This window comes from Nelumbo nucifera, chromosome 4 (assembly GCF_055504915.1).
Source record: "Nelumbo nucifera cultivar China Antique chromosome 4, China Antique-T2T, whole genome shotgun sequence".
Taxonomy (NCBI): domain Eukaryota; kingdom Viridiplantae; phylum Streptophyta; class Magnoliopsida; order Proteales; family Nelumbonaceae; genus Nelumbo; species Nelumbo nucifera.
Genome location: NC_142652.1, coordinates 27,867,643 through 27,892,218, shown reverse-complemented (window position 1 = coordinate 27,892,218; position 24,576 = coordinate 27,867,643). Strand labels below are relative to the sequence as shown.

The 24,576-nt window shown below is 37.7% G+C and overlaps 2 protein-coding genes across 3 annotated transcripts; one reads left to right on the top strand and one right to left on the bottom strand.

Annotated features, from left to right (window-relative positions):
• Positions 1-2,221: 2,221 nt before the first annotated feature.
• Positions 2,222-11,429, bottom strand: LOC104602913 (glutathione reductase, chloroplastic-like). Of its 2 annotated transcripts, none has more exons than XR_736127.3 (11): positions 10,489-11,429; positions 8,982-9,207; positions 8,593-8,871; positions 7,559-7,735; positions 7,410-7,463; positions 7,173-7,321; positions 5,423-5,486; positions 5,170-5,340; positions 4,936-5,083; positions 4,663-4,721; positions 2,222-2,538 (listed from the first exon to the last, which is right to left on the bottom strand). XR_736127.3 is itself a non-coding variant. In XM_010266780.3 (11 exons), exons 1-10 carry the CDS (start codon positions 10,860-10,862, stop codon positions 4,680-4,682), a joined length of 1,674 nt encoding a protein of 557 aa, XP_010265082.1. In that variant the 5' UTR covers positions 10,863-11,428; the 3' UTR covers positions 2,222-2,538; positions 4,663-4,679. The 2 variants fall into 2 exon arrangements, 1 of the variants encoding a protein (XP_010265082.1); XM_010266780.3 differs by having other exon boundaries at positions 4,946-5,083; positions 10,489-11,428.
• A 10,553-nt stretch (positions 11,430-21,982) lies between these two features.
• LOC104602914 (uncharacterized) lies at positions 21,983-23,755 on the top strand. The gene is made up of 3 exons (XM_010266781.3): positions 21,983-23,010; positions 23,174-23,251; positions 23,458-23,755. The coding sequence occupies exons 1-3, from the start codon at positions 22,252-22,254 to the stop codon at positions 23,461-23,463; spliced, it is 843 nt and encodes a 280-aa protein (XP_010265083.1). The 5' UTR covers positions 21,983-22,251; the 3' UTR covers positions 23,464-23,755.
• The last annotated feature ends 821 nt before the right edge of the window (positions 23,756-24,576 follow it).

The following is a 24,576-nucleotide window of genomic DNA, read 5'->3' as shown; positions in this document are numbered from 1 at the left end:
GAAAAGAATGCAAATTCTGGTTTAATTTTGTTTTGGGTTTTACTTTATTTTACTTCAGGTTTTATTTTATTTCATTTGTACTGCAATCAAACAAATTAAGTAAATTTTGAAATAAAAATAAATCATCATTGCACTATCATAATTTTGCACCAGTGCAAATAAATTTGCATTGCAATCAAACACAGCCTTAGATAAAAAGTGCCTTCTAAAACAACTCAACACTGAAACACAAGAGATATTTTTGTCTCATATGAGAAACATAGCGCAGCTAGAGATTACCACCCCTGTAAGATGAAGTGTGTAGAAACCATAGTTTTGAAAACTGGACCGGACTAGTTGACCCGAGAATCAATCATGGCTCTGAATCCAATTTTGGACCCCAAAACCGTCTGATCGGGCTTTGGATTGGACAGTCAAACTATTTAACCCAGGAATGGATGGTCAAAACAGTTTCATTTTCATGTCAGTTTTTAAAGCCATAGTAAAAACACCTAACTCTTGCAAATTAGAAATCAATGTGATACTACCACTCTAAGCGGAAAGACCAACAAGCATAAAAAGGAGGAAAAGGTGATCCCATATTCCCATATACATGATATATAAGAGTAAGAAGAGAATACGTCAATGTTTTAAAAACCTACAGGTTAAGGCTATGAAGAGTAAGCACTTGAAAAATGAATGTTTCTGGGATACAAAAACTAAAAAGGATGTTTTGTGGGCATGGAGAAGAATCCTTATGTCAAGAGATCTTCTTAAACGTGGTAATGGATGTCTTGTGGGTAATGGAAAATCTATAAATTTTTGGATTGGGTGGATGATTATGCATGATGTTGTCGATCAGGTTTCGATTGAAAACAATAATATGTTAGTTTGTGAGATAGTTGATGATGATAGGAAGGTTTGGAATGAAGGTAAATTGTATTGCCTTGTCCTCACCAACATTTGGTCAAGAATTAAGTCCATTTACATCCCAGCTGGGGATAAACAACATAGATTGATTTGAAGGCTGAATCCGGATGGTGAATTCTCAACTAAAACAGCTTGCATAGCTAGGTGTAACTTAGTCTTAAATGTTGAATCAAATTTTAGGTGGAATGTCAATGTGTGAAAGCTAAAAGTACCCCCAAAAGTTGAAACCTTCTTGTTCTTTCTTCTCAGTAATAGACTGCCTACTAAAGATCTATTAAGAAGGGTTTGATGTTGATGGTTCGTGCAGTCACTGTGGAGGGGATAGCATTGATCATATTTTTAAATACTGTATCATGGCAAAAACAAACTTGGATGGATATTGGTCCAGATTTCTAGGCCCCTGGGAAGATTTAATTTATCGATCAAAGTCTGGTGGTCAAATATTGGTAACAACAATGGATTGGACTGACCATGAGTAAGAAAGAAAAAGTTCACTTTATTCTTTGGTATTTGTGGAAGTGCAGAAACCAAAAGATCTATAAAAATAAATTTTGATACTTCCTGTAACGTGGGCAAATGTTCAATTGTTATTGCAAGAAATCATTTAGATGAAGTTTAAACATTAAGTGTATAATCTAGGCGTCACTACAATCAACACGACTGAACTTTTGACTGCTTGGGAAGCCCATAACTTGGCCCTAATTTTAGAGGGTTACGCATCATCATTGAGGTTAACTCCAATCTCATTATCCTTTGCTTGTAACAGGTTCTTGACCCGCCATTAAGATTGAAGAACGTCATCAGCAACTGTATGGAGATGAAGGTGATACGTGAGTAAGGCGTTAGCTATGGACACATTTATCGTGAGGCGTTAGCTATAGAACATCAACAGCGAAATGTTTCGTTGTCTTTCAAGTTTCAGTTCAACAGCTAGGGCTCTATCCCTTGGGGCCTGGAACATGTTTGATCTGGTGACTCCTAGGGACGCGCTACCGGAGGTTTGGACACTCCAAACCTGGTATTTATGTCTTCCATCTGGAGATATTTATGTCTCCCTTCGATGGGTAATTTCTGATGGTCATTTATTTGGTTGTCACTCCTGCGGTCCTACCTATGGTGCACCTTTGGTTCTTTTCCTTTTTTGATAAAGTAGCAAATCGAACATCATGTTCTGTAATTCAACAAGATGCAGAATGCTTTACCAGAAAACAAGAGAGATTATAAGTGCACCCCAGTGACCATGGCTCTTAAAAACAACTAATTTGTTCTATTCAAGAGTATGTTTATCAGTGAAGACTGAAAAGCATGATCCTTGGAAATAAAGATTTGTAAATTACTTTCAAGTTTCAATTGATCGCCTTATATCTGAGCAGTTTTCCTTACAGTATTTTAATTTGCTCTTTCATGTGACATCATCAAAAGCAGCAACTTGTTGAGAAATGGCAAGGCAGAACTAATAAGTAGGAATTACTCTGCAATAAACATAGAAGGTGGAGTTTCAGTCTGCAGCAAAACTTGCACCTCGTCACTCCTCTTATACTTAGACTGCTCCCTTCCTGTACAGGATGACATTAAAGTGCAAATCCAATCTTCTGCTGGAGTTTATCTAGGAATTTCCAGGATGATGCCCTGCAGTGCAAAGCCCACAAGCAGGATTGTTTTATAAGTATCTTTGATCCATGACCAAGAATATATCCAGAAAATGGTTAAAATAGAATGTGTGCAAAAACCATAGATCTCATAACTTTGAAATTATCCACTCTTGGCCCAGTTATCCGGGGTCTTGGGAGGGATAGACTGAATATGGTTCTAAGTTCTACCTTTAGCTTTTCTTTTTTTACTTTTGCATAAGTGACTGCTCGCAGACTTGAACCAGCGTTCTTACCATTACATCAAGTAGTAGCCCCTAAAAGACGTATGGCCTAAGAAAATGTGAAACAGGAGAAGAAAAAAGGATGGATGAATATTGCATCCTCATTGGCAACTAGAAACATCACCCCCAGACTCTGGTCTACTCTTCATAATTGATTGAAGTTGAATTTTAACCAGTGTTTTAAAAGTGCAAGGTGCAAAAAAAGCACAAGGGCCATTTTGCACCCAAGGTGCAAGGCAAGGCATGCACCTTTTTGAAGCATGGCACAAAAAAGCAAGAAATGCTAAAAACGCCAAAAAAATAAAAATAAAAAATGCAAAATATTAAAATTATTAAACACAATATTAATTAAAAATATAAACTTAAATTTTAAAATAAATAGTTTGAAAAAGTTATTGTCTCAAATTAAAATACATAAACATAAATGTAAAACATATTTAAAATGAAATTTTAAAAATAAAATCAAACATAACATATAAAACATGGGCTCAGATCTGCTACCAATGAGCTGCTCCCACATCTCTACCCATGAGACATTACAGCTACGCATTGGGAATATCTTCTTTGTCATTGGGGAGATGCTCCTAATACGCGGTAGTGGTACTCTGTGGGTAGCAGATCGTAGTGATGAAACATATTCAAGCAAGCAACCCTTAATCACTTTAATTTTTTTTAATTGCATTACTTCAAATAGCTAATGTGATATTAAACATTATGCATTCCTGATTCTGCAAGACACCTTTGTACCACAAGCCCTTCGAGGCAAACCCAAACAAGTCTATATCAGTATCAGGGTCTTAAATTCTTAATTCCTATAAAAAAAAGATTTTATAACTGTAAAAATCTTTTATTAGGATATTTATCAAAAAGAATATCTTTTATTAGGATGAATGAATGAGCAAAGCAGAAACCTTAAAGAGCTAAGACATATTTACTTAGTTTAACATGGCAAGCAAAGAAAATTATTAACCAAGTACCCCTGTCAACTACATATTTTGAACCTAGTTGCAAAAGTTCCACGCATGTTTTGCTTTATAAACAGTAAAGATGATTTGTGTGATCCCATCCCACCCCCAGGTTGTGAACTTACATGATAAAAAAAGAAAAAAAAAAGTAGATGAAAACAAGACATTAATGACCATAACAATAAAAACAAGACACTTTGGAAAAAAAAAAAGTGAATTTAAAGCTTGGAGTCAGAGGACAAGAAATCTGTAACACAATTGAGTGAAAATAGCAGAACCATAACAAATTGGACCATCAGCTTAACAGCAGAAATTTGTGACAAAATATGCCAAAAAAAAGAGATGAAACACCAAATGCAGATGCAGTCCAAAATATGCCAAAAAAAGAGACAACAGAAACATATGAAAGATTAGAGTTTGACTAAATATTTTCAATCCTTGTCCATAACACCATGTAAACACCACAGAAAAAGGGTATTCAACAGAAACGGTAGGGGTGCAACTTGAGGAGGCTCAGGTTGGAATTTTCTTAAAATTTGAATGGGCTCAGCCCGAAAACCCAAGTCTGATGCGATGCAAGTTCTTCACACTGGATGCCCGACTTGAACTCCTAAAAAATAGTCCCAATCATTTTAGAGAGAAATTGAGAGATGCCCCAATTATCTATGTAAAAATGTATGTAAATAAGGGCTTCGCATGCCAATATCAGAAAGTGGGTGTGTTCAGTGTCATTGAGCTGAACCACTTGGAACAGGGCCAGATTCCTTATCAGGATGTCAGGAAATAGACCCAAAGAAAATTCAAGCACTTAGTTCACTTGCTGTGCTAGCCTAGATTGTTCAAAAGTAAGGACCACAACTACCGGATTTTAAATCAAAATTGATAGGAAGAAGACATTCTTAAATATACAAGTACCTGGTAAAGATTAAATGCTAAACCTTTGCCTCAGCTTTGACCTCAGCAGCAGCCTTTCCCTGCACAAAATTTTAAAAAGAAACAGGTCTTCGACAAATGCCCAATCAATTATATCTTATAATTAAAAGGAAAGTAAAGTCTAAAAACGTGTCAGTGCAAGTGACAAAGATTGATATGATTAACAGAAACAAGCTCATCAATCATGATGCTAATCAAACCAATACATGTTCACCAAGGCTAACCTACAATATTAAGATCAAGTCATTTATGTACCCTAACAAACCTCTGATGGAGGGTCCTTCTGGATCCTCCTAGTTGGAGTCCTCATTGTAACAAACTCCTCAGAAGCAGTGGGGTGAATACCAATTGTGGCATCGAAGTCTGCCTTGGTCAATCCAGCTTTTATAGCAACTGCAAACCCCTGAGATTTCAAGAAGATGTAACTGAAAACCATATACAACACAAACTTAGTAAAGCACCAAACTAGGAAAAGTGGAAGGCAGAAACCTGCACAATTTCTGGTGCATCTTCCCCACACATGTGCAACCCTAGAACTTTTTTTGTCTTTGCACAGACCACAAGTTTCATGAAGGTCCGGTCTGGAAGCCCAGACACAGTAGACTTCAGTGGCCTGAAGTTGGCTGTGAAGACATCAATATCACCATATTCTTGGATAGCCTGCAAATATTATAAGAGAGAGAGAGAGAGATTAAGAGAAAGAAACCAACATTGTTGCAGATACAACAGCTAATGAACTCACCTGTTCTTCAGTAAGGCCAACTTGTCCAATAGGTGGCTGGGAAAATACAGCAGATGGCACAGCTCTGACAGAAGTGTAAGTAATTGGGAATTAAAAAGTTCATAAAAAAAATTGTCACTTTTAACTGAACTCTAATAATCTAAAGCTGTTTTTTTCGGGGAGGGGTTAATTACAAGCCGATTTATAAGGCATTGTAATCTAAAAGGAGCTTCTATGTACTAAAAGAATTCAAACAAACCCTCATTTTAGCTTCAAAGGTTGATAACTGGAAAAGGCTTCATTAGAATGAAGTATTAAAGACTAAAGAGGGTTGCAAAATGTATGTTAACTAATAGTCAGCCATTATTTTTTTCACTAATGGTCAACCATTACAGATCAAAGAAATCCTTTCTCAGTTGAGTGCACAGATTAGATGGATTCCTAGGGATCTTAATCCCATTGCTGATTAGCTAAATCAAGGGTTGAGAGGTCCTTTTAACAGCAGCATTATGCCGATGTAGTTTTTTCCCTTGCTCTTTTTGCAGTTTGTACATCCTCTTATTTACAATAAGATAGTTAATCAGCCTACTCTCTTGTCCTTTCAAAGCCCCATAAGATGCAAGATATACAAAATGCCAAGCATATAAAGGCATGTATTTTACAAGGGAGTACAAACCAAGAAAACTGAATTTTCTAAAGGAATCCAACTCAAAAATGATAGCCTTTCATTCTAGCTCCAAGAGAAACTCAGGTATCTTAGAATGCAAAACACCACTTTAAATAGTATCAAGCAACAGCATAATCCCACAAGGCAAAGCATGCCTGAACAATGTTAAGCCCCATTCTGAAAAAAGAAAAAAATAGAAAATTAAGGGGCAGTTTGCCTTGACCCATGATTTTGTTTTTTGAAATAAAAGCAACTGACATATCAGCAAAAGAATCTATTTCTTTGCTGATGTGGCAGTTAGTTTTGTTTCAAACAAAATCATGCTTATTAGCAAATACCCCCCTAAACAAACAAAAAACAAAAAGCCTGAATTTAGAAAGAAATAAAATATTTTAAAAAGCCTGTTAGCTCAAACAGTTAGATTATTGTGTTATTAACACAAAGGTTGTATCCTTGTATGTTGAAACCCTATCTAGACTAAACCATTTAAACTCTAAGAATCAGAGGTATAACCAATAATACTTTAAATTATAAATTGAATATCAAATTCCAAGGTTAACTAATCAAAAATTCAAACAAAGCAGCAAGTTAGGAGAAGAGGCTTGCCTAAGTCCAGGCAAGATGAGCCTCACCAGTAAGCTTAAACATGACAAAGGCCCACCTTTTAAAACCCTGATGCACATGGAGCTTTAGCAAAGCCTTTGTATAAAAAATTCATGCTTTCACAGTTTTTCTGAGGAACGGTAATTGGTAGTTCTACTGACTGAAATGAATATTAATCTTTAAATTACAAAACTAAAAAAAATGGAAAAACAGAAACAGATGTTTTCTCCCAATAATGCATGGTTTATGGGATAATGATTTAAGGGATCATGATTAAACAATAGATATGGCACTGAACAAAATAGAATAGCAGAACAGGATTCATGTAGCTGACTCCGTAGAGTTGGGAAAAGACTTAGATAATGATAGTGATGGATAATACATGGTTTATGGGATGTTTATTATGAATGCTGGTTTTGTTTTGTTTATTTTACAACATTTCCCAGTAATTTTCTCTCCTTTGAGGTATGTAAGGAATAAGTTACAAGACAGAAAGAGTACCTGTAATTTGGTTTTGTGGGTTCATTGCAAAAGACAGTTTTTGCAAATGCTCCACCCTCCATCAATGCAACTGGAGTTAAATTTATTCTATCAGTAGCATCACCCACAGCCCAAATTGAAGGAACTGATGTCTGGGAGTATTCATCAACCTGAAGAAAATATAATTAGAGAGAAAAAAGTACCTCTCAGTTACAATCCTGATAATAATAAAAAAATAAACACTGAATCAGAAATTACCTCTATAGCTCCATTGTCAGCCATTTTCACCCCAACTGTCTCCAGTCCCAAGTTCTGGAAGGCAATAAGACGTCAAGTCACAATCTTAAACAGGTTTGCTCATCACTTGAGCACAAAATTAAAATTTTGGAAAAAGGTATATGCCAAACCTTTGTGTTTGGCCTTCGTCCTGTTGCAAACATGATATGTGAGAAGCCATCAATAGTTCCTTTGTTAGTCTTCAAAGAAAGTGAACCATCTGGTGATTTAAGGATTGCCTGGGGGGATTCCTCAGTATGGAATTCAATTCCTCTTACAGACATCTGTTCAGCAACAAAATCTCTGATCTGTGCAAATTGAGATTTGAGAACATGAGGCACAAAGATTTTATATTTATGTCCAACTTGAATTCAGGGAATGCTCGAAAGGTATATCCCTTTTACATGAAATGCTGCAGTTATATAGCACATCTTTAAAATTTGAAGTTTTAACATGTTTCAGGTTCATAATAGCATTCCATAGCATCTAATCAAATGTTTTCCTTATATGGCATTATATTGGAACACATCTTAAATTGTTAAATATAGCTTACTTTCAGGTTCATAATTTGCATGGTTTCTGTCATGGTTGATGACTCCATTTACCAATAACAGGTTGAAGCATGATTTCGAATGTTGGTGAAATTTCATGAAATTTTGGTCTCAAACAGGGTCATCAATATTTGAGCAGATCTATGTTACTCAGATACAGCAATAACACAGCCGGACACTGTCAGATGTGAAATTTATACCAAAAGTTGAAGTATCAGAACTTATCAAAAAACAAGTTGAAGTATCAGACATCAGACACCATACAGCACCATTATACAGAAATCAAAAGGTACTATTAGAGCAGATTTATTTTGGCTGAAATTTTCAGAATATTATCAGATATAAATAAAAATACTACAAAATATTTTGTTGTAAACTTTTGCATAACATTCCAAGTTTTCAGAAAATTACCTCAGGGACCAACGGTCCAAAATGACCTAGATTTTCAAAATATAAAACATTGGATTGAAAAACCAACAGTAGTTGTCTTCCTATTTACTAGATAAACCTTAATCTAATAAAATTACACAGGAACTCATGCAGAACCATGTAGATATATGATACCCTCGTAAGCATTAATCAAATAAGAAATCGTTTTTCTGTGGCTTCATTACCTCTTCATCAAAGCCTCTTAAAACTTTCTTCTGTCGGATAAAAACGTGCACTTCACTTTTCAAGCCATTGAAAATGCCAGCAAACTCCAAAGCAATATATCCACCCCCAACTATTGCAATCTTCTCAGGCTTTGATGGTAAATCAAGGGCCATGTCAGAATCTATGGCATACTCACTTCCAGGAATATCAGGAATGAAGGGTCGTCCACCAACAGCTATCAGTATGTGTCTCGCAGAATAGAGTTTCCCATCTACGTCTACAGTGTGCGGGTCTACAACCTGTGGATGACATCATTAAGATCCAGATCTTGCAACACTATTACTGGAAACACATGTTTCAGTAGCAAACTATCTTTAAAATTTAACCTTTCCTGAGAACGTCATCCAACCTTTCCACGACCTTCAATTAATGTCACGCCTGCATTTTTCAGAACATTCTTGTAGATTCCAGTAAGGCGCTGCAACTCAGCATTCTTGTTAGCAATCAAGGTTCTCCAATCATGTACAGGGTCAATCTCATATTTCCACCCAAAGTTACAGCTCTCTTCAAAATCATGAGAGTACTTGGACGCATAAACAAGTAATTTCTTTGGAACACATCCTCGAAGTACACATCTGCAAAATTAGAAGCAAATAATATTCATTACCTTTACCTCTACTAAAGTCAATTTTCCAATCTATCCCTTGATAGGCAAAGGGACACAGTGGAACACAAATTTATTTTAAAGGATGATATGGAATAAAGAAAATGGAACATATCAAAGGCTGTCCCCACCACAAATCATACTAGAATTTAGTTTTATCACCAAAATGAACATCATAACTTATGTTTTGCAGGAAAAAACTGAGAGAGAATATAGCTTTCCCAAGGAGAGGGATTTAGCATTCAAACGTGCATCCCAACCTTTAGTGGAAAGACCATGGATGCCATTGATCAAAACAGGCCACAACTTGTCCAAGTTTAAAAGAATAGTTCTTTTTCCATATAACCAGCTTCTTACAAATAGGTAAGCTAGCTTTGCATATTTGTTTTCAACAACCTGTATTTAAACTGTTGATCGTAATCAAGATGATTTTCATCAAGCACCACTATAGAAATTAAAGTAAAATATAATAAAAGGTTGTTGGCTGAACTTGTTTTCTACTATATAAGATAAAATATGCATCCATCCTATGAATGGAGTTCCAGCTTTTGATCAAACAATCCTATCCTCTTGATATAAGATGGTTGGAGAACAAGAAAAACACGTCATGTGGTTTACCAACTTAATTATGAATATTCAGTATAGAAGTCATGTACTGCAACCAAATCCTGATCAGCGTTCAATCATTGAAACCAATGTTTGGTTGCAGGCAAATTTACTTGCATTAGTACAAATGCATGGGAATGCAAAAGTAAAAAAATGCAAATTCATATTTAATTTTATTTTGGATTTTACTTTATTCTGCTTCATGTCTTAATTTACTTCATTCGTACTGCAATCAAACAAAATAAGTTAAAATTTCAAACAAAAATAGGTCAGAATTTACACTCAAATCATTTGCACTGCCATGGTTCTGCATCAGTACAAATTCATTTGCATTGCAATCAAACACAGCCAAAGAGATAAAAATACAATTCTAGCCATCTTACCTTTTAAGATTAAAACACAACTTTTCAAAGCCTAGAGAGGGGGAAAATTAAAAACTCATGTTCACCTATTATCATGTTGCAGACGCTACCATACACCCAAAATAAAATAAATAGATAAGAGAATTTTTCTCAGTTTTTCAATTCTCCCCCTCATGCAGCTAGAACCCACAGAGATCAAAAGCAATAAACAGAAGACAGACTACCCAGCTGCAACTCAAAATCACCAAATAGAGAAGAGAAGCGAATAAAGTCTTGCAACTTACGTTCCACCGACACCACCAGCGTTATCGCTAGAGATTGTAGCAAAGGGAAGCTCACAGATAGCAACGGAGGAACCATAACTTGCAGCGAAACGCGAAGCCCGCACACCACCGCTCCCAGCACCTACCGTGAAAAGGTCAAAATCGTAGTGTCGAGGCTCCGCACCGTTTTCGGACTCCGCTCGGACTGTGAAGCACCGATACGGGATGAAGAAACGACAGCCACCAGAGGGAGACTTTATGCCCCTGAAGTGAAAGCACGGCGAGGAATTCGGTGACAGATATCTCGGTGAGATAGGAGGAGGGAATTTTTTGCAGAGGTGTTGAAGGGTTGAAGAAGAAAAGGTGACCTTCGGTGCCCCAATCGACGAGGCCATCGTCTTCTGTCTTCTGTCTCAATGGAATGCACTTGAACAAAAATCCGTCCCTCTTCTGTCTTCTGGAACTTGGATATTGATGGATGAGTCGATAGTCGATTGTTTTAAAATACCCCCTATTTATTTCTGACAATTGACCAATTACTCCCTATCGTTTGGATTCCATCCGCTCACATATCACACCACGTGACTACTGTTCTGTTTTTGATAAAATGACAATAATACTTTCATTACTATTGTTGATTTATCGTTAAAATCTTTTCCAATGTCGGAATGTTTTCAATAGCTCTCCCTGGTGAAGTGGCTCTCATTCATCAGCATGAATTATGGGCAAGTCGCACACCCTTCCCCACCTTCGGAGACAGCAAAACTACTCCAAAAGGGGATGGGTGTTACCAATTTAGGAAAGGTCTGGTTCGCATTGGTCACCTCTCTGTGCCTCTATGCAGCCCTGAAATTCCACCGTTGAATCCAGCCCAACCCATTCACAACAACCTCGCACCAGCCAACATCAGTAAACTTCTTTCGGTGGGAACCTCTCCTTGTCCTTCGTTAATTTCAGTCCCAGGCGAGGCGATGCTGAAGGAGAGGTGGATGATATAGTATATGTTTGATATCGATGTTATCCTTTTTTTTTTATTTGAAAATATTGCTGTCACATCATGTTTTTATTGGCACTAATCACCTCCAAATTGAGAAAACATTGAATTAAACCATTCCCTTCTTCATTATATTTGCCTACAAACTTCTCCATTTGGACCTAGCTTTTCTCTTTGTGTTCAGTCCAGTCAGCACCTGCATCAAATTAGAGTTTTGTGTTCTATGCCTACTCACAAATGGAAAGTAAATTGTGGGGAGTTGATTGCTTAACAAGCGAAACAAGAGCAACCGAGGAGGAAGCACTGGAAAATCAATAAAAAGAAAATTACCCGACCACTTGGTGTAGGATATGTTCTCTAATATATCTCCTTTTATCCTGTCTAAAACCCTAAATTTGTAGATGATAGACGTATCAGATGCCACCGACGATCGAGAAGTTCTCAAAATTCGGATCGAATGTTGCAAAAGAACATTTTGATTACCAGGTGCCTTTCATGAGTCAACAACATTCCTCATCTTCTAAACATTACCAGGTGTCTATAATCCTCTATAAAAATTACATTATCAAATTAACACCTCTTTATTATGCAAGTTCCATTCTTTTTGCTCTTATTCTTATTTTTTTATTGATTTTGATTGCTCTCTATCTCTCTCACTTTTTCTCTAATTGGGGCATTTCTTGTTGTTAGCTTCATAGTACATCCTTCTTATAATCTAATGCTTGGCAATAGAACAAATTAAGTCTATGTTTTGTAATGGGTAGTGTTTTTAGACACTTCCTGTGTGCTTGTGCTTGTGCTTGTACTTTGCTTTGCTCCGTACTGCTGCTGGGTTGAGCTTTGATGGAGAATGTGATCTCCCTGAACCTGTCGGGTCTGCAAATCTCTGTTTTATTGAGACCGGAGATTGGCCAGCTGAGATCCCTCAAGATGCTTGACCTTAATGCCAACAATTTCTCGGGTTTGATCTCGGCAGAGTTGTTCAATTGTGGTCTATTTGAATATTTGGATCTAACGGCGAATGGTTTCACCGGTGATGTGCTTGGGAAATTAGCAAACTTGAGGAAGCTCGGATTTTTATCTCTGTTTGATAATTCCTTGAGTGGGAAGATAGCAGAATCTTTGTTCCAGCTTTCACGTTTGAACACGATTTATCTCTACAGTAATGGGTTCACTGGTCTATCCCGTCGAATGTAGGAAACGACTGATCTTGTTTCTCTGTCGCTCTATAGTAATCAATTATCAAGGATGATACCAGAATCTATTGGAAATTGTACTAATTAAATTGCAAGAACTAGCTTATAGTGAACCATCTCCTGCAGAAGATTGGGAATCAACTCGGTCTTGACACAGTCATTTCGTTGGTTTTTCTCGGTCTAAATTGCAAGAGCTCAGAAAATTAGATTTATCACGATGAAATCGGATATAACAATGGAATGAGTTCCCCGCATTACCGGAGCACATTCTGTCATAAATAGGATAATTGCGTAAATAGAAAAAAAGTCGTGCAAATATGAAAGAGAATGGCATGCACGGCTGTGCTGTTCGCCACTTATTTGATGGTTGATAAAGAAAATTAGAAGACATCTGAAAAACATTTGTGTCTTTTTACATGTCACTTAATGACTAATTAACGGTAGGAACTAAATTATCACAATTTAAAATTTGAGACTAAAATGACACTAGACCCAGATTACAGGGTAATTGGGCTTATTTTTATAGTTATTTGAAGTTACAAATCATTTGTATTTCCACGATTGCTTTTAGTTCATGTATTGTGTTCTCCTTGCAGTTTATTGACAATTGATTACATAATATTCTATTTTCTTGGTTTTAAATTTTCTTTTCTGATAAAGAAAACATGTAGTTTCACTCAAATTCAGAAGCATCAAAGTACGCTATTATTATTCCAAATTTCTTTCGCCCTGTTCAATCCGCAAGATTGGGCGGAGAGGGTTGAAGAAGACGTGAAATCTCATCGAAAGTAGATTCTATTGCCATTACAACATGGTTCAAAGGAGATTAAGAAATGAAACACCTAAAAGCAAGACTGGGAAGAAGAACTAGCAAACAGATTTTGTGCTTCTGTTTATTTATTAGTTAATATTTATCAGGAGGCACTGGCTGTAGTATTCTCAGAGATTAATTCCTCTGGCTCTTTCTGGTTTGCAAAGCTGTTAATCTAAATGTTGATCCTCTAGAAATTGAAGCTCAAGCAGCTTTCTCGGCCCTCTCTTTTGCTCAAGAATCGGGCCTCTCGGCTATTTTACTGGAGGGATATCTATCATTGCAGACACATCATTGCTGATCATCCCACTCCTTGGAGAAACAGACACATCATTGCTGATCGCAGATTGATCATTTCAAGCCTTTCTCACTGCTCGGTTAGATGGATTGCTCGTTCTGCTAATCATGCAGCACATGTTTTAGCTAAAAGAACTCTGTTACTCTCTCATTCAATTTCATCGAATGAATTTGGCCTTCAACACTATGTTGACAGGCCTGTTTACCTCAAAAAAATCCGAAAATAAAACTAACTGATGTATTTTAAGTTCATCTGCTTATGGTTTGGTCGTCAATCACTTTGTCATTTCTTCATTATTAGACGCTTTTGGCAAGAGTGTAAATACAAATATGTAAAGTGCATTATGGCAATTTCGTGGGAATTTTTGGGTATCCCACTCTAGTAGGACTCATTTATTAAAACCCTATAGGGTTTGGGATTTTAGATTAAAATCTTATAGGGTTTGGGACGAGTTTGAGTTTCGACTTTAAGGTATTTAATACCCGATATAGATACATGGTGGTTTCAAACCAACACTATATGAACACTTGCGATGAGTTCACAATTCATCGGACGTCTGCAATGAGTTCATAATTCATCGCACATCTGCGATGAACTCATATCCGAAACAGGTTGTGATGAGTTTTGGCCTACGTGGATATGCGATGAACCAATCTTAGACACACATGAACTTGCAATGAGCTTTAGACATGCATAGAACCGTGATGAACTTCGGACGGGTATGAAATTACTGTAGATCGGGAATAAATATCGGAAACACATGCTTCTTTAAATTGCACGTGTGATGGGACGTCCCATGGTCCTAATAAAGGCGAGCAATGTAAATAATGACATCACCCACGCCACATCAATTTAAAAGGATCACAAAAAAAAAGTAGCATAAGTAGAGAATCATTAAAGGAAAGGAAACATTGTCTTCAAAAGATCTCGTTTGACACGTGGGGAAACCCCAACGACGCTCCCTTAATAGTCAACATAAAGAAAATATCCACTTTCCTAACAGAAAATGTCTCTTTTAAAGTCCTTGTTATGGCCTTGGCTTTCTCTCTATAAAAGGAGAGAACAACTCTTCCCTAGGGGACGACATATTAGATAATCTTGACCTAGGGTTTCTCAAAAAGAGAATCCTCCCTTCTCCCCTCTCTTCTTCTCTCTTACCCACAACCTCTCTCTTTCCCGTTGCCTTCTCCAGACCTTCGAAGACTTGACCAACAGCCTTACCACTACACAAATACCCTATACCCAAGATGCATAAATATGAACCTATTATATTGTATAATGCACAAATTTATAAATTTTAAGTACTAAGATAATTATTCTATTATTGACATTTTATTTGTATAAATTTCTTGGGATTAAAATCATTATTTGATGTAAATTTGGATTTGATAAATTATTTATTTTATTTAGTTATAAAATGCTAACTTTAAATATTATTTCTTTTAATTTTTATTTGGAATTGTTAATCATATATATGTTTTGATGAACATAAAAGTTAATAAAATCTATTTTATTTCATTAAATAACACAAAAGGTGAGATGGTTTAGTGGCTTAAAATAGTGTTAAGAGATTTGACACTATCGATAATTGATTCAGGTTAAAGTCACACTATGAGCATTACAAAACATTTTTTAGTAGAAAACCTTTGGTTAAGGGGTTTAACGGGTGGGATATGACAGATTTAGGAAATTGAGAGGAAAAGTTAGACCTGTTTAGAATCAGGATACATAATCGGATTCGGGAATGGGTAAGGAATGGATGCAAACATGATTTCCTAGATTGGAATCTACCTTTTTATGGATGCAACCTTTGCTCTCATTTAGGATGCAAAACGTCCCTGAAAATTTGTGACATCACTAAACTTGCCTCTTGCAACCCTAGTAAATTTGATAATTCTGTTATCATTGCTTTCTAATAGGGGTGTCAATTGTACTGGATTTGGTCCAATTCAATCCAGTCCAATGTGAGTGAGTCCATTATAAACGGACGATGTCCAATTCAACCCAATGACCATTTTGACCATGCTGGAGCGGTCCAATTCAATTTCTGGACCGTCCAATTTATTCAAATTTGTTTTGATTTTTAGATTGGGTTTGGTTTAAACCCGATCCAATCTAATAAATATTTTAGACTGAATTGGTCCAATCCAATATGTCTTGTTGGTCTGTCCAATCCATCCAAATTTATTTTGGACTGGATGGGGTCCAATCCAAAACCGATCCCTTGATACTTTCTATTAAGTAGTTCTTAATAGGTGGGATCATTTTCAGCCTGTTTAGAAATTCGGGGCTTAGGCCTAAAAGCTTTGTGTTTAGGCCCAAGCTGGGTCTAATACATTGGACTAGGTCCAACACACATATATGTTTATACGTATAATTTATACATATGTATATATCTTATTTTATATTATATTTTATATTTTTACATATAAATATTATAATATGAGACCTATAAGACACATTATATATAATATATATAATTTAATATACAAACATATTTTATACACATGTTATATGACATAATTTAAAATGTTATATGTTATATAATATTTTTGGACCGTCTAATTTGTTCAAATTCATTTTGATTTAGATTGGTTTCAACCCCAATTGGTCCAATCCAGTCTAATAAATATTTTAGACCGGATTGGTCCAATCCAATATGTCTTGTTGGTTTGTCCAATCCATCCAAATTGATTTTGGATTGGACGGGGTCCAATCCAAAACCGGTCCATTGACACCCTTACTTTCTATTAGGTAGTTCTTAATAGGTGGTATCATTTTCAGCCTATCCAAAAATTCAGGGCTTAGGCCTAAGCTTTGTGTTTAGGCCCAAGATGGGACTAACACATTGGACTCAGCCTGGAACACATACATGTATATACTAGACCTGTTCATGGGTCGGGCCAGGCTTTTAGTCTTCATTAACGGAAAAATGATAGGCCCGAGCCCGAGCCCGGCCCGACCAACAGGCCTAGAACTTGGGCCCGAGCCCGGCCCTGACAAAAAGCCCGAAGCCCGAGCCCGAGCCCGAGTTCGGGCCCGACCCTTCTTCTTCTTCTTTCCTTAGTACGGACTCCCTTTTACCTTATTGGGACTCACCGTTGCCGCCGGTGATTGTATTCGTCGGAGAGTTCACGATGAATTGGTGACTGTGGTCTATGAGCTACGAGCTTGACCTGCGATTTTGACAATGATCACTTGATCAGTTCGCGTCAGAGAGAGAGAGAGAGAGAGAGAGAGCTCACCGCCACCGCCGGAGCTGTTGCGCCGGTGAATGTTCGCCACCTCGCTGGTTGTGGCTGCTTGAGAGTGTGAGGATGAGAACTGTGGAGTGTGGAGGATGTGGAGAACTAGAGATTGGAGATGAAGGGTCGGCTAAAAAAGAATGGGAAGAGGCATAGATGTCTCGACTAGGGGTTTTATTTAGGTTTAAGTATAGGTTGGGCTCGGGCCGGGCTATTTTGGCAAATCCCGAGCCCGGTTCGAATTTATTGCGAGCCGGGCTTTTTGGCTCGAGGTTAAGCCCGCGGGCCCATATACTTGTTCAAGCCTGTCTGGGGGCCGGGCCGGGCGGCCCGTCGCCCGGCCCATGAACAGGTCTAGTATATACATATAATTTATACATACGTATATATCTTATTTTATATTATATTTTGTATTTTATATTTTATATATAAATATTATAATATGAGATCTATAAGATACATTATATATAATATATATATATAATTTAATGTACAAAACATATTTTATACACATGTTATATGACATAACTTGAAATATTATATGTTATATAATATTTTTGAACCGTCCAATTTGTTGAAATTCGTTTTGATTTAGATTGGTTTCAACCCAAACCCGATTTGTCCGATCCAATCTAATAAATATTTTAAACCAGGTCCAATCCAATCTAATAAATATTTTAGACCGAATTAGTCCAATCCAATATGTCTTGTTGGTCTGTTCAATCCATCCAAATTGATTTTGGACTGGAGGGGGTCCAATCCAAAACCGGTTCATTGACACCCTTACTTTCTATTAGGTAGTTCTTAATAGGTGGGATCATTGTCAGCCTACCCAAAAATTCCGGACTTAGGCCTAAGCTTTGTGTTTAGGCTCAAACTGGGCCTAACACATTGGACTCAGCCCGACACACATATATGTATATACATATAATATATACATATGTATATATCTTACTTATATTATATTATGTATTTATATTTTATATATAAACATTATAATATGAGACCTATAAGACACATTATATATAATGTATATAATTTAATGTACAAAACATATTTTATACACATGTTATATGACATAATTTAAAATATTATATGTCATATAATATTTGTGGACCATCCAATTTGTTCAAATTCATTTTGATTTAGATTGGTTTCAACCCAAACCCAATTGGTCAAATCCAATCTAATAAATATTTTAGACCGGATTGGTCCAATCCATTATGTCTTATTGGTCTATCCAATCCATTCAAGTTACTTTTGGACTGGACGGATTCCAATCCAAAACTGGTCCATTGACACCCTTACTTTCTATTAGGTAGTTTTTAATAGGTGGGATCATTTTCAGCCTGTCCAGAAATTTTTTATTTTATATTATATTTTTTATATATAAATATTATAATAAGACACGTTATATATAATATATATAATTTAATGTACAAAACATATTTTATACACATGTTATATGACATATAATTTAAAGGATAAATTAATATTTTTTAATCTCCATACTACCCTTATAATAACTATTAGGATTTAGGAGAAAAACACTGTTAATCTTCTCTAACCTCACGATACACGAACGAACCAGTTGCAGCGGCGCGGACTTCCGAAGTCCTCCCTCTGTCTCTCCCCTGATCTCTCTTCTTCCCCTTCCCCTTTCTCTCCTCTCCTTTCTTCTTTCTGATTTCCTCGGCATGATGGAGATCGTGAACGGCATGGTGGAGTGCCCGCGCAGAAGAGAGAACGTTGATCTGAATGGCCTCAAATCCGCAGCTTGTCACAAATATGGCCTCGCTCGTGGCCCCAAACTCGTCGAGATGATAGCAGCGGTGCCAGAATCGGAACATGAGTCTATGCTCCCTCGCCTCCGAGCCAAGCCCGTCTGCACTGCTTTTGGTATCACCATAAGTTTTGAGCTGGCAAAACTTCGTAGTTCCATCAACAGATGCTGAAATCGAACCAAGCAAATCCACTTCTCTTGAGGAATTACGGCCAATTCTTGCAAGAGGTACTTACTTGGCAGTTTGATTTACCGATGATGTTTTTACTCCACCTCATAATGTTGTTTTTATTTTTGGAATCTGATATGGACAGGTGGAGAAAGATGTGTCTAAAGTGGAAGAGTACAACGGAAGAGCTATATTGGCGAGTCTCGGAGACGGAGAAGTGTTGTCTCTGTACGAAAAAACTCATATGGGAGACGCATAGAGACCAAGATAGAGCTCAATCTTATTTCGACCAGGCAGTCCAGTCATCTCCCGACGGCTGGTATATACTTTAAATTCCATTATTTTTTTATGCGTAAATCCTGATAAACAAAAAGCAATAGAAGACGGGGGAAAAAGTTCGTTCATCATCGTTCTACATTTGGTTTCAACATTTTCCGTCAAAATCGATTTTCCCTATTTTTCTTCATTTTCTTTTTATTCTTATGATGATGAACCGTCTCCCATTGGGGTTAATATAGTGTGTGTGGTGGGTGGATCCAATCTTCAATCTTCAAAGTCTCCGACAGTCTCTATTATGCAGGACAAATCAATCCATCCTGAATCCCCACCGTTTGTGAAACGGTGTAAAAATCACTGAGATTAGTTTAGCCGTAGGATTCTTAGAATTGATAGTTGGTTACTGTAATTCATCTCAGATATGGACAATACTAGAAGCTGCGGATGGGCTTGGCTCGGAGGCGAGAGAGCAGAGACTCGCGTTCTGATTCCGGCACCGCCGCTATCATCTCGACGAACTTGGGGGCACGGGTGAGGCTATATTTGTGATAAGATGCGGATTTGAGGGTGTTTAGATCAGCGTTCTCTCTTCTGCGCAAGGGCTCCACCATGTCGGAGGAAATCGGGAAGAAGAAAGGGGATGAGAGAAAGGGAAAGGGGAAGGGGAAGAAGAGAGATAGGGGGAGAGAGAGAGACTGAGGGAGGACTTCGAAAGTCCGTCGCCGCTGCAACAGGTTCATGTATCGTGAGTTTAGGGAAGATGAACAGTAGTTATTATAAGGATAGTATGGGGGTTAAAAAATAGGATAAATTTCTTAAACTATCGTTATGATAACTCTATTCTTAATGTTTGAAAATTGATACCTTTACTGTTTTTTTATTGTTTCTGACAATTGATTAAATGTACCTTTAACGTTAAATATGAACGGAATAAAATGCCCATTATACCCCTATGCGAAATTATATTTTTATCCCTGTTTTTAACTTAACTCCCTGTCAGACAGGCTGCCATCGCTATCGTCACCGACGGCGGTCGCTGCAAATACCGAACGGCGGAGGTCCGATGGAAGTCGACTCCGGTCGACGACGAACGGTGCTAGAACCACTACGGATTTCTACCGAACGGCAGTTGTGCCCGTCTGAGAGAGCGCAACAAACGGCAGGATCCCACCTTCTCTCACCAATAATCCTCTGTTCCGTACACTGTTCGCGCATAGTTGCAGAAGCGTCAGTACTGCGAACTCTTTCCCTTTCACCAACCCCTCTTCGATCGCCTCAACCAAAACTACAATCCCTCCTTCTTCGACTATGGTAATTCTGCCCTTTGGAATTGCAGCTAAGCTGCTCAGAACCACCATCACCTTCTCCGTCAAACCGCTCCCCTGCTTTGAAATCAAGTCCACTAGCGGTTTTCGGATCTATTCTTTGCTAAGAGGCGCAATTTCGCTGGTTGAGCGTTTTACGGCAACAAACGGCGATTGAAGACCGTCCCCGTAGATCTTCATCGCTGGTTCAAGATTTTTCGAAGAAATGTTCTCGAAGATCTCTGATGAGAGATTCTCCCGACAGAAATCCTAACCATGGCTCAGGCTCCCGATCCGAGGATTCACACGTGTTGATCTTTAGACGATGGAAGAGAAGCCACCTTTGCGGCTCCCCTGAAATGTCGCTACTACAGGCCGAGAGGGATTAAGTTAAAAACAGGGATAACAATGCAATTTTGCATGGGGTATAACGAGCGTTTAACCTTTTTCGTTCATATTTAACAGTTAAGGGTACATTTAGTCAATTTTTAAATAATAAGAATAGAGTTAGTCAATTAATTAAACCATAAAATGAGTTTAAAAAATTTACCCTAAAAAATATTGCAACCACGGGTTTCAAAACTAACGAAAAGGAGTATTTGTTTCACAGTCATAATATAGGGGGTTTTTGTCACAAAACAAAGTACAGGGGGTCCTTTATCACAGACCCCATAGTAAGGAAGGTTCTTTGTAATTTATCCTAATTTAAAATATTATATATATTTAACATTTTATTTATAAAAGTAATAAGCCCAGCCTGGTTCAAGCCCGTGTAGGCTTAGGCCTGGGCTTATGTTTCAGGTCCAAAACCTGCTCCGGCCCACCCATGATCACCCCTCTTGCCATCCCATGGTGGACCCTGATTTCTTTTCCCGGTTCCCCTGGTACTTTTGTGGCGGTTACCATGCGATATTTGGATTTTATGGAAAAATGGTCCAACCACCACAAGGTTTAACTAGTGCCGGGTTAGTTCAACCCGAACCCGGTTGACAGTTGGGTTAGGGATATGATCAAAATATACGAGTCTGACTTGGGGGTGGGTTAGAGTTGAGGTTTTAGTCAAACCGGCCCAATCCAGTAACCCGATCCAAAATGAATCCAACATGTCTTCATAATGGCATATATCATTATATAAATATGTATATACTCATGTACTTGTATGTATGTTTGTATGCATACATTCGCATATTTATATACACGTGTATGTATGTATAATTTTAGTTTCATTTTTCTTTTGAAACACGACTAAATCCAAATTGAACCAATCCGAACCTAACCCGATCTAATGATCTAATCCGGCCTAATTTGCAACCCTACAGGTTACAACCCACAAGAATTGAAGACAGAAGAGCTTTACGTGTGCGTACCGCGCACTTGTGATTATTTTAGGGCCTAGCCTCCTAGAGTATTAAAGAGGGACTAAAACCAAAACACGAACCTGAAGTATACCCGAACGTTAAAACCGCTCTCTGCTCTCATTTCTCTCTCTCTCTCTCTCATGTATGTATTTCCCGGCGACTTCATAAACAAAAGAAATATTCCTTCTCTCTCGTCTCTGAAACCCCTCTCGAACTCAAGAAGAGGTATTTATTCTTCAATTCTTCCGCGTGCTGTCTGTGGAAAATCTAAAATTGCTTCACCAGAATTGGAGAAGAGGAAGGCAGAGCTTCGATCTGAGCTCTCCCGCGCAAGTCGTTCCACCTGATTAATGGTGATTCCGAGAGTTGCAGAAGGACAGATGCGGCAGGAGTTCATGGCTCGTGAAAGCTCGAGGCCCTTGCATAATTTCTTGTTGCCTTGCTTGAAATGGGGGAGGCAAAGGCGTCTTAGATGCATCAAAGTACGTTCAAATGCAGAAATCCCCTCGCTTGAGCGCGGATCCCCGGCTCCGGAAGCCGAAGAGGAAGATTTCATCGGTGGAAAAAAAGAGTACCAGTCATTGAAGCGGAGATATTCGAATGGCTCTGAAAGCTGTATGAAATGGCAGTTGCCTCCTTTTGGAGTTTCCGAGAGGATATCTAAGATTGAGAAGGATGGAGAAGACAGAATTGAAGCAATCAGGTTAAAACTCGAGTTTCATCTCCGTGAGGCTGCAGACAAGATGAATTTGGCGATTAAGCAGGACGGAGAAGAAGATGAACCATCATCGGCGGCGGCGGCGGCGGCGAGGCCGTGGAATCTCAGAACGCGAAGAGCTTCTTGTAAGGCTCCTAATGAAGCTGGAGGGGATTTGAAAAATGAAGAGAAGCAGCAGAATTCTTCTCCTATGCGGGCTGAGAATTCAACGATGAAATCGCTCAGGTCGAGAGGTTTAGTTTCACCTCAGTGTGTGGAGAAGAAGGGCCGTGCAAAGTTCTCGATCTCTCTTTCTCGCGAGGAGATAGAGGAGGATTTTGTCGGGGTAACGGGCACACGACCGCCTCGAAGGCCAAAGAAAAGGCCTAGGATCGTACAGAAGCAACTTGATGTAAGAAATTTATTTTTTTATTCCTTCTTTAGTTAATCTTGTTTTTGCCGGAAAAATTTCTGTTTCTTCGTCCTAATATTACTACAAGTACAATAAAATTTTCAGATCTTTGTATCTCAGTTTTTATAAATGAATCCGAGCGTGTTATTGGTGAATTTTGCAGATAATGTTCCCTGGCCTGTGGTTGACAGAAATAACGCCAGATACATACAAGGTTCATGATTTTCCTGAAACCAGAAAGGTAAATAGTATGCATTTCTCTTCTTCTTCTTCTTCTTCTTCTGCTTCTGCTTCCTTTCCTTTATTTCCTCACATTTTCTTTTTCTTTTTGGGTCATTTGGAATTTGTTCCTTGGTTTCTTTACTTTCCTCTTTATTTTTTATGAGTATACTAGCTCTGCATTTCGTCTACCTGCTAACTTAATACCGTCAACAATGGTTTTTGCAGAGATAGAGATACAACGACAGCAATTAGATGTTTCAAGGTTTTCGTTTGCTGACCTTTGCCGCATTGTGACCTCAGTTATGGTACTGCAAACCATCCATTTGTACATTAGGAATTCGACAGAAAGATGTTGAATTTCCTGGTAACCCGTTGTGCAAGTTAACTTGTTTTTAGATGCTAATTTCATTTACTGTGCTCATTCATTCCTGCTTCTAATATGAGGTTATTTAACATAAAGGCGACTATTGATCTTTGAGTTTTATTTTCTGAATAATAATGGCTAACAAATGATCATGGCAGTGAATACGTTTTTATCAGTTATATGGCCATCCTATTATTCCGTTTGCAAGCATCAAATTATTGAATTTACATTCAGGGGCATAATATTAGAGCATAATTTTCTTTTTAATTTTTCAGCCTTTTGGTTCATTTCACATTGAACTGAGATGAGATTAGAGTTAGTGGACTAGCTTGTTGGAAATCATTGATCTTGCATCTATAGACCCGTGACCATACTGTGATAAGCATAAAAATATTCATTTCATAATTGTTAAAACTTGTTGAGATCTTTTGAAGAAAAATTCAAATTATGAGATAGAATTTGATCTGATGACTGTTTCTTGGCGAATTTGTTATATTTTGACACTATCTTTGTAGAAAAGAAGTACTCAGCTCCATTTTGAATTCCTAATTTTTTCTAATTGGTGCAACTTGAGCCCATGATTGCATTCGACTTAAATATACAGCTGTTGAACTAGCAAAAGCTAGCCCACTTATCTACCGCAGTTTGTACTTTGTAATTGAGCAGTTGATGATTGTCTCCATAGCTGTTGGGTTCAATGTGGGTCAGGCTTCTTTCTGGTTTGATGGATGACATTTTCATGGGTGTTTAACCGGTGCTGTTTCTCATATACTCATATGCCTCTGCTCTCGGTCTTCCATGATGTTAGTCCAAGAAAAAATCCTAATTTGGCCCAACTTTCAGTTAGTATCAACCAAGACATACAAAAGTTCTGCTCGTCAGATAAAAAAAAAAAAAGCTCAAGTTCAATAGAAACAGAATATGGGTACCTACTTATATCTTGTGTGGATTACTGAGAATCTTTTTTCATGCAGTCATCT

Bases quoted from the DNA above. Each gene is read 5' to 3' on its own strand.
- LOC104602914 (XM_010266781.3), top strand. From the start codon at position 22,252: ATGGTGATTCCGAGAGTTGCAGAAGGACAGATGCGGCAGGAGTTCATG. The intron at 23,011-23,173 runs GTAAGAAATTTA...TGAATTTTGCAG, and splicing joins TCGTACAGAAGCAACTTGAT to ATAATGTTCCCTGGCCTGTG.
- LOC104602913 (XM_010266780.3), bottom strand. From the start codon at position 10,862: ATGGCCTCGTCGATTGGGGCACCGAAGGTCACCTTTTCTTCTTCAACC. The intron at 7,464-7,558 runs GTTTGGCATATA...ATTGCCTTCCAG, and splicing joins GACGAAGGCCAAACACAAAG to AACTTGGGACTGGAGACAGT. The intron at 5,084-5,169 runs GTTTCTGCCTTC...TTGAAATCTCAG, and splicing joins ATGCACCAGAAATTGTGCAG to GGGTTTGCAGTTGCTATAAA.